This window comes from Perna viridis, chromosome 7, assembly GCF_037379345.1.
Source record: "Perna viridis isolate PV_CMFRI_1.1 ecotype Kerala chromosome 7, ASM3737934v1, whole genome shotgun sequence".
NCBI classification, from domain to species: domain Eukaryota; kingdom Metazoa; phylum Mollusca; class Bivalvia; order Mytilida; family Mytilidae; genus Perna; species Perna viridis.
The window spans coordinates 27888120-27906895 of record NC_142451.1 but is presented as its reverse complement, the minus strand read 5'-3'; the positions used below and the strand labels follow the sequence as shown (position 1 = coordinate 27906895).

At 30.5% G+C, this 18776-nt stretch overlaps 1 protein-coding gene and 2 long non-coding RNA genes across 34 annotated transcripts in view; 1 reads left to right on the top strand and 2 right to left on the bottom strand.

The window, feature by feature from the left end:
* LOC148612130 (uncharacterized) overlaps positions 1–11628 on the bottom strand; it is a 46758-nt gene extending 35130 nt beyond the window's left edge. For 5 of the 32 annotated variants that reach the window (XM_088593266.1, XM_088593285.1, XM_088593267.1 and 2 more), the window contains exons 1-5: positions 11094–11438; positions 10284–10466; positions 6330–6401; positions 2388–2459; positions 1671–1742 (exon numbers count right to left, since the gene is read on the bottom strand). In XM_088593266.1, coding sequence (XP_088449392.1) covers positions 1671–1742; positions 2388–2459; positions 6330–6401; positions 10284–10466; positions 11094–11095 — 401 coding nt within the window. In that variant the 5' untranslated portion in view covers positions 11096–11438. Of the gene's footprint in view, positions 1–1670; positions 1743–2387; positions 2460–6329; positions 6402–10283; positions 10467–11093 lie in introns of all 32 variants that reach the window. The other 27 variants (XM_088593260.1, XM_088593262.1, XM_088593277.1 and 24 more) reach the window with 20 other exon arrangements.
* Positions 11550–18392, top strand: LOC148612128 (uncharacterized). The gene is made up of 3 exons (XR_015924315.1): positions 11550–11589; positions 12290–12366; positions 17593–18392. It is a non-coding gene; the product is annotated as an uncharacterized LOC148612128 (long non-coding RNA).
* On the bottom strand, positions 13959–17008 carry LOC148612129 (uncharacterized). Its single transcript, XR_015924314.1, has 4 exons — positions 16810–17008; positions 16423–16494; positions 15699–15770; positions 13959–15144 (listed from the first exon to the last, which is right to left on the bottom strand). It is a non-coding gene; the product is annotated as an uncharacterized LOC148612129 (long non-coding RNA).
* Positions 18393–18776: the final 384 nt, after the last annotated feature.

Genomic DNA, 18776 nt, shown 5'->3' with positions numbered 1-18776 from the left:
AAAATAATGTTTGTAATAATAGTCCTGATTTCTTTGCTGGCCTTTGCACATTCACTGGGGTAAAGCGGATGACCGTTATGGCCGTTGCGGTCATTCCAAAATTGAGATTGGAAATTCGTGTAAGAATATTTTTTAATACTTTTTGCCTTGGAAACTGTAAACAGTATGGCGGCCTCGATGTCGATGAGAAAATCAGTCATACATTTTGTACCTTTTCTGCATGTAATATTTCTTCTTATTGGAAATTAATAGTTTGATTTTGTTTATTAAAAAAACACACCACATTGGTTTCAGTCATTAAAATTTAATATAAAGAACAGTACTTGTTTTGGTAAGAACGGTATTATGGTTCTTCGAGGTTCATACGTTTGCCTGTTTGGTTTTTATTTAACTTCACATTACTATACATGTCTTTTAAAATATATGTTACGTTATGTTTTATTTGTTCAATACCTTCCAGGAGTAATCAGTTCATTTGTAACTCACCAATCCATTGATGTGATAAAATTAAAAATGAAAGATAGAACTAGCCTATTCTGTATACACATACGATAAGAAATGAATTTACAATAAGTTTTGAAGATCATATTGGATGTAATAAAACACACAACCTACTAGATGAAGAAGAATAAACAATTTTATGGTTGTTTGTCCTAATATTAAGCTGTAAATCATTATTAAGTACATGTATATTTTCATAAAAGCGTTTGACGATGCAGCATTTTCTCCCACATTGTTTTAATTCACACGATGAATTGAAAAAACAAAAATTTTAATTGACAAAATAATTACGTTATCCGTACTTAAATAATTGATACAGTATTTGGTTTAGTGCATAAACAATCTGAACATTTTACAGATTATAAATAGCATAAAAAGTCCCAGTTTGTTTTATAATTGCCTCATGTTAACATGAACAAGTATCTATGCAATAGTTTCTAGAAACTGCTTTCGAAAAAAAAACTTCATACAAATTGAGAATCAAATTAATATATGGTTATACCCGATGAATCATTTAAAGGAATTATTTATGTTATGAGATATTTTCACCAAGAGTAGCAGAGAACCTTTATTAACCACTTTTTGTGATGAATTTATTTTCAACTGACGAACGGCATTGAATGGGGAAAGAATTGTGAACCGCTACACACTTATGAGATCATGGATCTTTATGGGGATATTCATATCCAATCCGTTTACTCTGTCATAGTATTCTTTTTTCTTTTTCGTTTACCTCGGACTTTAAATTTTATGACAAAATCGGTGAGTGTTTCTAGATAAACAGAGGACGCTTCCACCATCGGTATATTTCGTCCATGATCCCGATTTTTATTGGTATCTGGGTTGCTCATTTACTTCTGTTTCTTAGTACGTGTTATTTCATTTTTTTTGCGTGTCTATTTACCCTGTCTAGTCTGTCTCCTTGGGTTATATTATTTTGATTACCGCTTGTATCTTGATTCCCTCTGTAACTCTTTGAAAATGTAAATGTTTTTCAACGTTGGTTAACCTAACATCTGTCTACCCCGAACCAATCATTTTAGTCAAAAATGGATTCGGTTTAGACAGTTTTCACTGTAATGCTAAAATATGAAATATGCTATTTATTCTTCCACTAAATACGTTATTCCATTGAAATAAAGAACATCATTGAATCTGAACATACTTACAAGTATTGCAATTTATGTAAGTTATCAAATGTTCCCTTCTCCAAAACAGAAATGGTATTGTAGCTAATGTCTCTGACAAAGAAAAAATATTAAAAGGTTTCATGGTAGCATTATTTAGACCTTTTCTTTTATTCAAAAGATGTTATGAAATAATTGAAGACTTCAAAACATGTATTGATTATCATTGAAAAATACCCACGTCATTTACAAAAAAAAAGCAAAATGCTATATAAACGTCCTTGTATGTATCTATGTGAGCAGAGTATCTTTTAAAAATTTAAATTCCTTCGGGAAATAAGATTCATTAAAATCATATTAAAGCGTAATTGAATCGATATACTTACAATATCTTTAAGTTAAAGATATTTCTGAAGAGTTTTTCCTCTATTACTCTATTACACGGATTTGCATACCCATACCGCCGCTAACATATTCCACGTTGCGTCATTAGAGGCGCAATAGGTGTACTTTTTGTAAACCACGTGAAAAGGCGATTTAAACGATATTTTTTATTTGCAGGATAACACAATACAAAACCGTTATCCTAGCATATCGGAAATATGGATAACTCGGCGCGGAACGGGGGTAAATCGCTCGGCAAAACGTTTCTAAGCCTCATACTCATATTACCGATATGCAAGGACACTGAATATGTATTGTATATGTAATTCTTATTTGATAAATATCATAAATCTTACACAGAATATAAATACATACAAATACTGTAGTTCCACAAGATCGTCAAATGTGTCATTGTCTATAGCTGAAATTCTGTTATTACCAAGGTCTCTGAAATAAGCATATTCCTTGAATTCCCCATATATAAAAGAGACATTTTAAACCATGTACCAGTTGACTCGCAAAAAGTCCTTTTGGATTTGATTGAACTATCATTTTCAACTTCAAAAACAAACATTTTGAATTTGAACACTAAAAAAGTTTATTTACAACACGGCAGACGAAGAAACTGCAATTTAATTATCTTACTTTATACTACTTTTTATTTTGATTGGTTTGTTTTGTTTTTGTTTTTGTTTGTTTTTGTTTGTTTGTTTGTTTGTTTGTTTTGTTTTGTTTTGTTTTGTTTTGTTTTGTTTTTGTTTGTTTGTTTTTGTTTTTAATTTTGTTTTTTTTTTTGGCTTTGCTTTGTTTTGTTTTGTCTTTTTGTTTTGTTTTTGTTTGTTTGTTTATTGTTTGTTTTTTTTTATTTGAAAATTCATTGATTATTTTATTATACACATGTACATAGATTTTTGTACATTTTAAATATCATAAAGTTTTTATTTTGTGATTAGCTTGAGAAAATCCAATAGTGAAAATGCATAGCTACTTATAACTTATCATGTGAATAATCGAAACTTATGGCACAGGGAACAATTACGTCTTTGTTTAATAGATTTATAATACAGTTTTATGAAATATCAGAACAAAAGAAGTATATACCATAGCATAACCTTCTCCTGCAAAACTGCTAGTAGTTAATGAATACGACATCAGTTTAATTCAAATAAGCCATATTCGAGGGTTTGTATGCGTAAACCCGGTACAATTGAAAAAAAATAATTACTCGCATGTGTGAACCTGTGAATACCCTCTCCTTTAGTTAAGCTATAGAGAAAAATTGTTTTAGAAAAATTGCCACAGTGTCCGCTTACATTACTCCTACTAGTAGTGTAAGTTCCATACCATTCATAAACTATTTGAATTTTGTGAAGTGACACTTTTTACATTTTTCATGATCTAAACAAGTAAAATGTGATGAGATTATTGTTGGGCCAGGTCCCTGCAGAAATTTTACAATGTTAAGCCTTTTCAACGAAAAAATCAAATATATGAAAACTAACGTGATTATAAGTACCGTTGAGACGTTTATCCATTTAGGTCATGTGTAATACAAAAATGAGATTATTTCAGGTAAAAATAATGTTTGTAATAATAGTCCTGATTTCTTTGCTGGCCTTTGCACATTCACTGGGGTAAAGCGGATGACCGTTATGGCCGTTGCGGTCATTCCAAAATTGAGATTGGAAATTCGTGTAAGAATATTTTTTCTTTATACAGTTGTCTTTTCAAGTAACTCAACAAAATAAATATGATAAATAGTTAGTAATTCATCAATGTCTGAAATTTTAAGAGAGAAGCATATGGGTAAAATGTATGATTAATGAGAAATTGCAAGGTAGCCAAGAATCTTTTTTTTTTCTATGATGACTGTAATATGCGGCAAGAGATGTCCGTAACATGAGAAACAACACCATTTCGTGATGGTAGTTGGTACTTTACCATTATGATAAACATTGAATTGCAGAAGATTTCACTGAAATATGTTAAAATTGATATACTTCATAAATTCATTCAAATAGCTTCTACTACAAGCGTTATTTTGTACAAAATACTGGAAAAAAATTGAAACACGTTGAATCAATGCATTCGGAGATCCATCTTTGAACACCTTTCTGGTGTTTCCCTGCAGCAAAAGTATTCATGGTAAGAGCCGAACAACGAAGTACCTCCGTGTTAAGTAACGCAGAAACATCGTGATAATGTACATGTATGGCTGCCGTGTGCGGTAGGCAATATTGTGGGCTGTATTCGGCAGGGAGTGTATGCGAGTCATACAATTTTAATTTCATAATATGATTTTAGGTGAGATCTGAACTTTTGTGTATGATCATATAAGAGAAATGAAAAACAATTATGACAAAGAAAATAGACTCAAGAGAGGAAAGCATTTGTTCATATTAAATGATATATTAGGTTGTAGAGTTCTTTTTGATTCACCACATTCATGTTATAAACTTACTTGCTACAAATCTATCGGTTCTAGTAAGGGTAGTTGTATATAAAGTGTCAGAAAGCATGTTTCAAAATATACATACAAATTGAAATATGTTTTTCTGACTGACATTATACATGTATATTGCAAACTTCCATTTACTTTGATGGCATCTCTAATTCAGCTAAGAAAAAAGCATGTCTGTTCAAGGTTACATTACCGACCAAATATTGTTTGCCTACCTTTGCACGTCTATTATTGTATTTTTTTATTTTTTATTTTTTTATGTTTATTGTTATTTTTTTACAAAATGTTGCTAAAATATCATTTCTTAGTTTAATCTCATATATTTCCGCCTATGAAACATTAAACAGACGTTTTTTTTTCTTAGCCTTAAAACAGAATAACACCTATGTTCAATGATCGAGAAGGGGGCAGTTGAGGTGTCCATGGGTCGTGAACCATTTCCGTGACTAAGCTGGTAACTACGTTAGGTATACTTGCATCAGATTAATTCGGTTTAAGCATATATTATTGTTATATACCTTCTCTTTTGCATAACATAAATTATTACAAAATAATAATATTCACATTCAATACTCCACTTAATTTGATACTTAATATTATGTAGAGAACAAAGGGGAAAAAATGAGTTTTTTAAATACTAAATTGAATGACAAAAATTCTCAAATATTAACCTTAACAAGTATAATAAAGATGTAGTTTCTTCTGTTTTCTAAGTCTATCTTTACTTGTGGATAAACACCTAAACTAATAGATTAATTCAGTAACTATTTTACACATATCAATATTTTACAATGTTTTGGTCAATATTTCGTATTAAATAAACCCGTTACGATCAGTCTTCCCGTCGGTCTCTTGTACTGTTACGGTCATCACACATTATTCGTTACGATCAACCAGCCGACATTTTTACCTTGTAATTTCTAATTAACCATTTATTTTACCCATATGCTTCCCGCTTCAAATTTCAAGCATTGATGAATGACTGATCATTTGTCATATGTATTTTGTTGAATAACTTGAGTAGACAACTTAATTATAGAAAAATATTCTTACCCGAATATCCATCAACATAAAGGGATAACCGTAATGGCCTTAACAGTCACCTGCCTTACCACAATGACATTGCGTTGACATGTATGTGTGTGTGTGTTCCGTTGATTAACATTTGTATTGTGTATATTAATTTAAAGAAAAAAGGATTGTCTACGACGAAATGTCTTATTTTGACGAGAATAAATACATGCACGTTGTCTACTTATTACAATCAAAGTTGTTACAAAACAAACAGACTTATTTATTTGTTAAAACAAGAATTGGATCCACGACAAGATGAATTTTGTAGCTTTTGAAAACATATTAGTACAAATGTTGAACTGTTCACCTGAATAAGATGAACAAATCATCTTTTGTACCAGGCTGTGTAAAATCCTGCTTTTGTAAACATAAGACGAGCATTGTAAATACAAGAATGTCAAAATATTCATTACTTTATAACATTATAAGTGAAACTTTCTGAAAGTTTTCCTATTTTCCATATTTTACAAATCACTAATTTGTTTTTCTTGAAAAAAAAACGCGTGACAATTAGATTTTTCATGCGCATACTTTTGAATGAAAAATACACATGCAAAAGAAAAGGATATTGTATCCCAGATAACTAGTTAATCGTTCTTTTTACAACTTGTAGAGGTCCGCCAAATCTTCGTTTTATTGGGAAACACATGTAAAGTTAATTTTCTTTGATTATTTGTTTAAGACTTACAGAAACTTGGGTTTTTCAAGGGAAAAGCAGACCTTTTTGTATTCGTTTAAAATTATTAAAGACATGTTACTCTGTACAATTAAATAATACTAACAAATGTTGTAGTTGACTTAAATTCTTGAATGTACCATTTCCTATAGAAGATATCCTATTGTAACGCAGGTCTCTAAAAATAGAATAAATGGACTTATTACGCGAGCATATAAAACTCTTTAACCGGTTATGTTGTAAAGCGAGATAAATGATCGGGAACAGATCGATGTCAAACATTGCACGCGATCGTGAATGAGAATTGTGAGGTTCATAAACAAAATTGTTGTTACTCTTTAAACAGTGATAAAAATAAATGATGTCTGTCATAATGACTACAATTTGCAATAGCTGTGTAATAGTGTGATATTCAACTTTCATTCATTTCATTATGAAACCTTTTATCTACATATCCTTTGCTTCATGGGTTGTGTAAAACATCCATATGTTATAACTGTGAAGTGTTGCATCGAATTTATTTTGGAAAAAGTTTTTATGTGATATTGAAATCTCTCATTCAATTAATAGACATTTTTTGCATGTGATATCATGATCTGAACGATTCAAATACCATGAACTTCGGTGCTTTTTTTCTCAGTCAGAATTGGGTTTTTTTCGACTTCGGTGCTTTTGAAATCGCACATGGTCATTTTTATATATCATTTATCATGCGTTATTACCTTTCATCAACAGACTATGTATATTTGAATCAAAAATTTAATTTTAATGTCTTTTGGGGATTAACATAAAATCAATTAATACATTCATGTATTTGATATACTTATATAGCCTTAAATGGGGTGTCAATCATGCAACATTACTTAAAATCGAACGGTGCTTTTATAATTCAATGAACAGGCATAATTACGATCCATAATTACAAGTTGTTCTTTGTTGTGTGTGTCTTTCCCCCAGTCTAGTCTTTATACCTGGATTACATTTCTTTTATTTCCGCTAGAATTTTTGTTTCATTGATTTCCCTTTCAAATAATACCTTACGGCAACTTCAGTCTGCTTGGTGGTTGCTTAAAATTCGAGAATTCTTAAATGTTAAATAGGCTAACGATGAAAGTTTTATTGTTTTCTTTAAACTTTTAGCAATATTATTATTCTGGAATAAAACATACTCTCATCCAAAAGCTATGATACTGAATTTGTTAATGGCTTCTAGCCATTAGTAACAATATAAACTTTTTTGAAAAGTTTTTTTTTCAAATTTTCCTTGCTCATGGCTTAGCCTAATGCATTTTTTCTCTAGTTACCTTACGAACAAAACCTTTCATACAAGAAGTCACAATGACTTAAGTTGCAAATCAACAAAATTGGATTAGAATGCAACTTTATACGGTCTAGTATATGTTGGTGAAACACAAGAACGATAAAACAAACTAATGAGCGGTCATCGTTCGGGATTTAATACTACCAAATTCCCGACAGTTTATCAACAGTTTAATCAACAAGATCATTCAATCCTCTCTCTATGAAAGTTCGTAATCTAGAATAAATTAACATCCAATGAACAATACCGTTAGAAATAAAGAAAAACTATCGTAGGGAAAGAGAGGCGTACTAGATACGCAGACTAGGTACTACAATACCTTATAGATGCAATGACAACATCAAAAGTAAAGAAAATCTTTCAAGCCTATGAAACAATTACATAAATGTGATGAATTTATTAGACAAACATCCAAGACGGGAAAAGAGTCGTGGCCATCGCCACTATACGTCACATTAGTTACATGATGTCTCCATAGATGGTTCCCTTCCTTTCATACAAAAACCTCTTGAACTTCATAACATTCGAATCAAACTCTATTCTATACCTCTCACTCTACTACACTCCCTTTACAAAACAAGTTTTGACATTTCTGTTTCTGACCCTACCTCATCATTATACAGACTTTTGCCATCATTTTGGATATTGGTTTCCACAGACTCTTTAAACCAGTTTGTGTGAAAAGTCAAGATGAAGAAAAACGATAATTTCTTCGACTACTGTTTGTCAACAAAGGTATAGATGCAATTAATTTGGCTAACATCCTCCTTACAAAAATTCCACCATATTTCAAAATCATTACCGATTATTTCATATTCCTATACTCTCCATTCAAATATGGTCCTTCTGGTCACGTCGGTACGGGATATTTGACCATTATCGAAAACGAATCTCTGCATGATATCTTTTCTTTAGGTCCCAAGTACTGTGAATCATCTCCATAAATTGGAATTATAACTTCCAAGTTCTTATAGATGCCGTGGAGGACTACGCAAGAAAATGGATAATACGAGAACAAGAAGACACTGATTCTCTGTCAGAGTGGTTAAAGGCCGTAATGAAAGTTGTAAGTAGGACAATGATTTTCGATGCTACATCAGTTTTAAAAGACCCCGATGTATTAAAAACATTGTCTACATGACAAATATGTTGTCGTACCAGCAGACAAAGTCCAAAACAACATTGTCCGATGATTCTGATTTACCGTCTATGTACTGGATTCTTACACTCCACAATAATCCATGCAAACAACGTTACATAGCAAAATCTGCAAAATGTACCACCAAACCTCTTCAAAACTGTTAACTTATATACTCACATTCGTCAAAGAGAATCTGCAGTCATACCACAACACTTGATACTCCCGTATTGGTATTAATTCAATGTGGATCCAGAAAAATTTGAAATATCAGTTCAAGACTATTATCTGAATATGATACATTAAAACCTATGCTTTTTCAACACTGTATACTTCTATTCCCCATACTCAGTTACAATCCCGTCTTAAAAACATTATACATCATTGTTTTTTCCAAAAAGATGGTACACCTAGATACAAATATATATTTCTTGGTAGAGATTCCTCATACTTTGTCAGAAATAATCCAAATCATCTTCCAAAAAAACATAAGATGTTTACAAAATGCTAGAATTTTTAATCGGCAACATATTTGTCCAGTGTGGTATTTGCGTTTTTCGACAAAAGGTCGGCATTTCAATTAGAACAAACTGTGTTCCTCTACTTGCTTACCTATTCTTTCACTCTTATGTGGCTAAATTAATAGCTGATCTGATCCAAAAGAAAGAATATCATTTAGCTAGATCCTTTAATCTCAGTTTCCGCTATATAGATGACATATTATCTTTAAGCAATCCTAATTTCGGGGATTTGATACATTGTATTTACCGCCAAAGAACTTGAGATAAAGGATACTACAGACACTGTGAAGTCAGCCTCATATTTTGACCTACACTTAAAAATCGATGGTATAGGGAAATTGTTGACCAAACTTTACGACAAACATGATTTCTTTTCATTCAGAATTGTCAACTTTCCTTTCATCTGTGGCAACATCCCTCCAGTACCTGCGTATGTAGTCTTCATATCACAACTCGTACGTTATGCTAGAGCTTGGCGAAACTATATATACTTTTTGTTTCGCTCTAGATTTCTAACAAGTTGACTTCTGGAACAGGGTTATGTTGCTACTAAATTAAAGTCATCACTACAGAGGTTTTATGGTCGTCATCATGAACTCGTGGATCGTTATGGTGTATCTATCTGCGCCATGAAAACTGATTTGTTCAATGTGTTATAGTTTTCCCTTTCTCTTTCGTCTACCCCGGACTTGCTTTTTTTATTAGCAACTTGGCGGATGTTTCTAGAAAAGCAGAAGACGCTTACCCTACCGTTATACCTGGTCCATGCTCCCAGTTTTTAGTGGAGTTCGAGTTGCTTATTTGCTTTTGTAACTTTGAATTATTTTAGTTGCTTTATGTTCCTTGTTCTGTTTTTCATGTCTGGTCTTTGTCCCTAAATTACATTCTTTTGATAACCACTCGAATTTTGTTTCCCTTGATTACTCTTTACTTTGAGCTAGAGCTGCATTCATCGAATGAAAGGGTAAAGCTGGTCAATGATCTACTAGCCATTCCACCGAAATACTTTTGTGCATAGTGAATGTTTCATTATTTTTATGTATATTTTTCATATAGGATTTTCGACAAAATGATACTTACAAATAATAAACACTGGAAGGTAAATCTGGAACTGTAGTTAGTTCTATATTATAACAAGAGACCCTAAGACCACTATTTCCGTAATTAGGACATGAGCATCTTAACGGACAACTTTGTGCAGCAGAATGTGTTATTAAAAGACAGTTAAGTATTATATATGCTGCAACGTTTGATTCTTTTAACCTATAAAACAGAAAATCATAATATGAGAACTGCATCATTATCCTTATTAAAAACATCAGCAAATACTATTGTTAATTAAATAAATGTTTAATAATTTATTCGATATTTACATGTAAAACATTCATATCTAATATTTCTTTTTAACCGAAACATCCCCTTCCAATTGTGAAACTTGTTGAAGTAATATAAGTATATTCTACTGAATACCTTTGTATCATCGCAGACTATCATCAAAAGATTTAAGAATATATGCACACATATCAGAAATACATTTAATCTGTAAAGAAGTAGAAATTACTTAACAACGTCATATTTAATAACTCTCCGTTTTGTTTTGTTTTTTTGTTTTTTGGTTTGTTTTTTTTTTGTTTTTGTTTTGTTTTTGTTTTTTGTTTTTTTTTTGCATTCTATTTAAGGCTTTAAACTGTACGTTGTTCAATATTACATAACAAAAAGTAAAACTAACTGTATGTTGACAGTTTTCATAACCAGAGCTAATAATGAATAATGGAATCCCGTACCTATTCATAGCAAAATATTTTTTTTCATAAAATATAGCAATTTCATATTTTGAAAAATTGTGTACTTTTTCTAGTGAATCATTTCTTCTATTAAATCAAAACTTACATTATGTTCGTGTTACAAGTGTCTGCTACATCACAAACTGATTTAAACACATATATTTACTCTTGAATGTCTGTATTGTATTAATTAGTATCCCTCAGGTTTATCGCAATAGAAAATTCAAAAATGACTAAAGTCCAAATCAAACCTTAGATGCAATCTTTCGTTTTTTGGTAACGAAGATTAAGGTAAATATTTGGATTTGCGTGGTTCTTACAAAAAATGTAAATTTTAGGTCTTGCAATGTTTGTCAATGCTTCTAAATCTGTCAATTGCATACTTAATAACTAAAGATCTAAGGAGCCCAAAAAATTTGGATAAATCAATATCTTGCAAAAATACTAGAGAACATATATAAAGGTAAGATGTTTACACTAAACACTGGGGGGTTGTTAAGGTTATCTGATTACTTAACCTAAATCTTTCTAAATCCATAAGTTTATCTTAGTTCGTAATATATTGCAAGTTTGTACTACGTGATATATGAACTGTGTAATATGTAAGTGTCTAATTTTATCAATGTATAGTTGTTTTTTAATAAAAACTTGTCATTGGCACCTCTCTAAATCGAACATTGCTTTAATCAAAAAACCAATTTTAACAGGAAGACATAACATGGTTAACATACATAATAATATGGAATAAAATGGACCTTTCAAGCATAAAAAAAAACCATGAAGATTCTTAGTAATTCAGCAGGGGTTTACTTTAATTCAATGACATTCTGGAGGCAAAGCATTACTTTCATTACTTTTTCAGTCAATTTTTCATTTAATGACCAAAATTATTATATAATTTAAATAAAGTTACGTAATATTATATTGATATGACGTATATTGAATTTAGAACATTACTGAGTACAACTTGATACGGCATAAAACAAATTGTCAAACATATATTTATTTTCTGCATGAAGGGACATAATCCTAAGCTTGATCTACATTTCCAAACAATGAAAATGTACGAAGTAGAATTATAATTTTTTTTTAAATCTGTAAGGATAAGAATTGAAAACAAAACTTGGAAGATTATATAGGCAAGTTTACTGTCTTATGAGAACATATTGTTTTTCCATCGGAGTATTTTATTGACACTATTCTAGGTATGTAAATTCTAAATAAATTAAAATATATATTCATCAATGCAATTATCTGTATTTTTTTAAAATAATTCACAGTATAAGTCTATTCATTTGAAAGGGCACAAATGCCGGAGGCTGCCATCTTTGTTCCACAATTGGAACCCTCTACTAGGAATTGATTTGTTCCCTTTTTGGGTAAGTCTTACTTTGAGATTGGATATCAGTATTCATTCCAACGCTCCAGTGGCGACAGTTTGGGTTAATTCTATGACCCGAAGTCTACCACATGTACCTGACTGTAAACTTATATTGTAATTTAACTTGACAAGTACATCACAAATATTCATGTAAAAAAACTCTGTCTGCAGTGGGTGTAAAATGTTGTAGAGAGATATCAGATCCATGTACATGTAGGTATTATTAAACCTAAAATAATTTCATCGTATAAACTACATACATACTAGAAAACATAAAAAAATAAAAGTCTTGTCGTTATTTATTTATTTATTTTTTTTTTAATTTTATTTTATTATTTTTTTTTTTTTTGGTGATCTCGGTCCACGAACATTGGAATGTCAGTATTATAATTTTAGTTACAGCATTATACCCGTTATATATTGTGTAGAATATCATTAAAATTGTCGGAAGCATTTCATTAATTGGGTATTAAATCGCATTACATGGGAAACGATTCAACTAGATTGATGTTGTATCGCGCCCTTTAAAGAGTAATCAAGGGAACCAAGGTTATAGCGGTAATCAAAAGAATATTGGCAATTCTGAATGAAAAGTCACCACGTTTGTCATAAAGTTTGGTCAATAGTTTTCCTTTACCATCGATTTTTAAGTGTAGGTCAACTTTTTGCATTGACACTATCCAAGAAGAGGAGGTTGGCTTTCATTATATTTGTTTTTAAGTGGATCGAATGCAATAAGTGGAATCTAAATCAAAACAGAACGCTATAATATTCGACGCAGAATGACTGTTATATAGGTATGAACGTCCAGTGACCATGTTTTCAGAAAATATGTACTTATGGCAAAAATATACTTATCTAGAAAACTCCGCTTTACTGTTAGATAATTGCCTACTTAAGTGAAACCCAATTGATACACCTGTGTATAGATCGCTTCAACCTAGATTCGTTATAAACCAGAACACCTTAGATTGATATTGATTGTTTGTATTGAAAGATTGTAGTTTCATGTATATGGAATTAGTGTATTGTTTTGTTTTATTTTGTATGAATAATAAAAACAGCAAGCTAATGTAAAAATGATGATTGTATAGGTATATATCTCAGAAAATATCACTATCCCCTTAGGAAATACAACGAGTTTTGACACGAATATTGATTTTTTGCATTGGTTGATATATTGATACATCCATGAATTGTAAAAAAAAAGCTCGAAGGAGTGACTTATGTGAAAAAAAAAATGTTTCATTACGCATATTGTGTCAGGCATTTGACACACGACTGTAAACTTTATGTAAATATCCGAATGTAGGAAGGTGTAGTGTAATGCGTTGATATTTTATTTTTTTCTAATTTTGAATATAGTACATACTGTGAAATAGTTTAACGGTTTGTCGTAGAAAGGTATCACGTCTTCGATTGCGTACATTGTGGAACAATTACTATCATAACCATTTAACAAACAATAACTATGATTGCTGAATTATATCTTTCTCAACACCATGTAATATGAAATAAAAAGCAGGAGGAAAAATAGATAATAAATATGAAAAAAAAAACACATGTTTTCTAAATAATCATTCTGTCGCAATGCTGAAAAATATGTAGTGCACATGTTTACACTCAATAAATAAACAAATAAATCAATGAAAATTACTGCAACATAAAATGTTATTCATTGCTTATCTTTCCATTGCAGGTAATGTCTGCGCTTTCTTAAAAATGTTTTTCTTTTTTTTTTTTTTTTGTCTTTGGGAAATTCTCTTCTTTTTTAAGACTGATACATGTAAAATTTGAAAATACTTGATGTTATGAACGAAAAATGAACAAAAAACAAACTATTACATAAACCTTCAAAAAGTGAACACAGTTTGTGATAAATAATTATAAGGTATATCTTCAAACATGAAAATAGCAAATTCATTAGTTCTTCCTTCTTTAATTGATTCATTTATCAAAATTTGTTTAAGCATTTCTATATTTAAATCCACGTTTTATTTAGGCAACAACGTAATAGACTAGTTTATTTATAGAATGAAAATAACAAAATTAACAGTCAATATATACATATTAATATTTATGTATTGAAAAAATAACACAACAATACCAAAACAATTTAAAGCATTTTGTCTGCTTACAGTATCTATCAAGTATGAAAAATATATAAGCACATGTTCTACTGAGTTATTTCAATAGTTTAGTTTAAGACTAAGCAAAGTGGAGAATATACATAGGAAGTAGAAATAAAGCGTATTAGGTATTGGAATAAGTTTGTTTCCGTCTATGTATCGGAAATCATTTAGACAGTCATGCTTTTCTTTTTGCTAACAAATTTAATGCTCAACAATAATTGTTTAAGAATGACCTGTAACATTATCAAGTTGAATTCACATACACAAAGTAAGAAAACATACAAAGATGCCAATAAAAACTTTCAAAAATTAGAAAGATGATGTTCGGATATTATCAAATGCAAGAAAATACTTCAATATGATTTATGAAATTAATTATGCTGTTTTGTCTACTTGAAAACACGCACAATGATCTGTTTATCTTTTAGTTTTATTGTCTTCTTTTGAACAATATAGATAATAACATAATTATATGAAAAGGAAATGTTTTCTTACCGTGGCAAGTGTCAAAGTCAACTGTGGTCATATTTTTAAGATACTGATAATTGCGGTCAAAACATTGGATCGAAGATTGAAGTCTTTCTTGTGATGTAGTCCATTTAAAAAATGGATATATGTCGCATCCACATTGGACATCAGCTTCACTTTAATTCAATATGACAGCAAATCGTCACAAGTTAATGGATATAAGAATACATAAACACATTATTTAAAACCAACTGTTAACTGGAGTACATGTTAACTATATATGATGAAGAAGTTGATAAGCCCCATATATTTGTCGATGTAAATTCATCTAACATATCATTTTGGTGATTTGGAACTCATATTAATAAAAGAAGTTAAGAAAAGGATAAAGATGACGTATTACATAGTGATGTGCAGCAAAAAATGTTGGCATGAAATATTTTGCAATTCAATTTATGTACATCGCTTTGACTATTGTATAACTTCCCAAAGTTTAGAAACAATTTCGTTGTAATTTTTACTAAAACACTAAAATCGACAATATTTTCCTCTTATTACCATATTCTTAATTTGCATTATTCTAAATTAACATATAACAGTATTCAATATAAATGGTCAGTTTTCTAGTAGAATTTAGTTTAAATTCTACTAGTTTCATTTTATTTACAGCTTTACATAATCAGTAATTCATCATCCTACGATTTTGAACAAATAAATAGCTAAAACTTACATATGGCGAAGGTATTTTAATTCAGCAAATTCCACAGGATCCAAGTTGGTTAAATTGTTGTATTTCAGACCCCTATTAATAAGAGTTCAACTATTGTTGTAATATGTTATACGTATTGTATATTTTTGTATAACTAATCTAATTGAGTAACAAATATGTAATCTTCAATATTTCCTTATCATGCTTATATTGGCTCATCAATTTTTTCTACAGAAAAGACAACATTTATGACTTAATGTTTTATCAAAAAATAGTGCATTGCAAATTCAAAGTTTATAGGGAGACTGTCGTTTAAACACCATATTAATACCAATATATGAGGATATAGATATACGCTATGCCAGTTGCCTGTGCTTAGTTTTAGGTCTTCATGCGCTATGCCAGTTGCCTGCTGCTTAGCTTTAGGTCGTCGTATAAAATTGGTTACTTAAGTAAACTACAGTACATACCATAACTGTTGCAAAACGCAGTAAATCTGATTTTTTTTATGAAAGAGTAAGTCAATTATCTTTTTTAACCGTTAATAAATCAATGTTATCATCTATTTCAATTGTAAAAGGTAGATTATAAAGTATGTGTCCATGTACAAAGAAATATATTTACTTTGCCATCATTCACTGCTCATCTCATAACATTTAAAACAGGATACTTTATCTTCATGTATGTCTTATTTATGTATTGTTATATATGTCAAAGTTATATAACTCTCATTATTGAAACTTACAAGTATGTTAACACATTAAGTTGACCAAACGTTCCTGCATTGACCACGGTTAGTTGATTATGATTTAAATGCCTGAAATAATTATCTAGGTATAAATGAAAACGACAAAGGTAACTTAATTGAAAGTAAAGTTGGTTTTATTCTGTTTTTTTTACATCATAATGTATATTGCTTTTTACATCATAATGTACATTCATTAAATGGTTCAATGGTTTTAGTGACAGAATCTCAAGCAAGAGATTCAAGAACTCTGGGACATACATACAACCTTTCTGAATTTTATTTAGTTATTGTCCCTCAGTGAAAACAGTTTTATGTCAGTTAAACATTGATTGGTTTCAGAACATCATTGTAATAACAAACCAAATAATGAGATCTTTTACTCACAGAATTAGTAAAACATGCAGATTCCTGAATGTTTCCTTCTCTAACACGGAAATATCGTTGTAGCTTAGACCTCTGTTGAAAAAAATCAAACCCTTGCTATCAATTTAAACCTTTCGTCACCGTCATGTCGCAAGTAAGTATTTGATATTGAAAAAGCTTCAAGAAATTATTTTTGCGCTTATTCTATAAAAATGCAACCACAAGGTGTTCAATTATCTATATTAAAGATATTACTATCTTAAAACCTGAATTCCTTATATAAAATATAAATAATGGAATGCACAAGCACATTTTCTTTGTACTTGTTTACACGTTTTTGATGCAGTTTCATCTAATGTTCTAACTGGTCTATGTAGAAGTGCACCTCCTGTTAGATAGTAATTGTTCTGGCAACAGTTACTGTGAAAAGCCTTATTCTTAGATTGTTTGCAGTGTAATCAAATGTAATACACAATGAATAAGTTGTATGTATTTCGTTTCTTACTCTCGCTTACTTCCGATTTGGTTCGTATGAGTTGATAGTGCGCACAGGTTAACCTTGTTTTCATAAAGGTGCATATGTTTTTGGCAAAATTGTTTAATGCATCGTCATTTATTTTGTTTATCTGTTCGTTTTCATATATTCCTTGTATATTTATTCGCATCAATTTTCAAACACACCATGCTTCATCTTTTAATTTGACTTAGATCTAAAATCGATGCATATGACACGATAATACTTACAAATATGTCAACTGAGGTAAATTGTCAAACATTTCTTCCTCCAAAACCATTTTTTTCTAGAATCTTGGTTCCCTTGATTACTCTTTCATACCGATAATATGACACAACATAACACAGCTAATCAGAAGATTGAATTTTGGATTTGACGTTCCAGAGAAAGTTATTGAATGCTTAGATAGATGAAACTTATCAATGTGAATCGTATACGTATACATTGTTATTTATTCTTCTTTCTTCCTGGTATAACAGAGACATCTAATGATGTTACGTGAAATGTATTTTTTTTTACTTCAAAGAAATACTAAGTTTTCTTATGGCCTCCCGATTTTATGTTGCGCCAACGATGTTTGGACAAAACAAGCTGTTCTTTCGGAAGTTCATATTACATGTTCATTAGAAGCTAAAGCAGATTGATATACTGATCCAGTTGAGTCAAGGGACACTCAAGTTGAGTTTATACATTTGGATTCCTTACAAACTCCTTTGACAAAGTAGTAGTTTGAACGAAATTAAAACCTCAGCGAAATGTTTTGCTTATTGTTGAGAAGTGTAACACAATGTGTATGAAAATGAATGTAGTATTAATATTTCATACACTTTGATAAAATGTACCTTCCATGTATATATAGGACTATTTGACATTCTTCTACATGCGTTTTGGTAATTTTTTATGCATGTTTATGCATGTTAATAAACAGTGATACTCACTACACAAATTATTTTTTGTGCTTTCTTTTAATAAATGTTTACAGGTAGCGATGTTGACCAACTAAACCCTTATGTTGACAAAATATTTCGGTATTATTTAATGGGAACCGTTTTCTCAATCTTGTTTTGACTAATATTTTTATTTACGCTTCTACGATTTGTTGGAAATCACTTCGTTTTAAAAGTGAAACAGTATATTTAACATAATTCATCCTACAAAACTCACATCAGTTCATGCGCAATAATGACTGAGTAATCATGTGAACCTAGATTCTAACGGAAATCAAAAGAATGTAATCAAGGGACAAAGACCAGACATGGAAAACAGACAATCAAAACAAGGAATATTAAGTAAGTACGATAATATATACAAAGAAACAGAAGTAAATGAGCAACTCGGACTCCATTAAAATTGGGAGCATGGACCAGGTACACATGTAGGGTAAGCGTCCTCTGCTTTTCCATTCCCGCCGAGTTGTTCATAAAAAAGTCAAGACCGGGGAAGACGAAAGAGAAATGAATACTATGAAACGTTG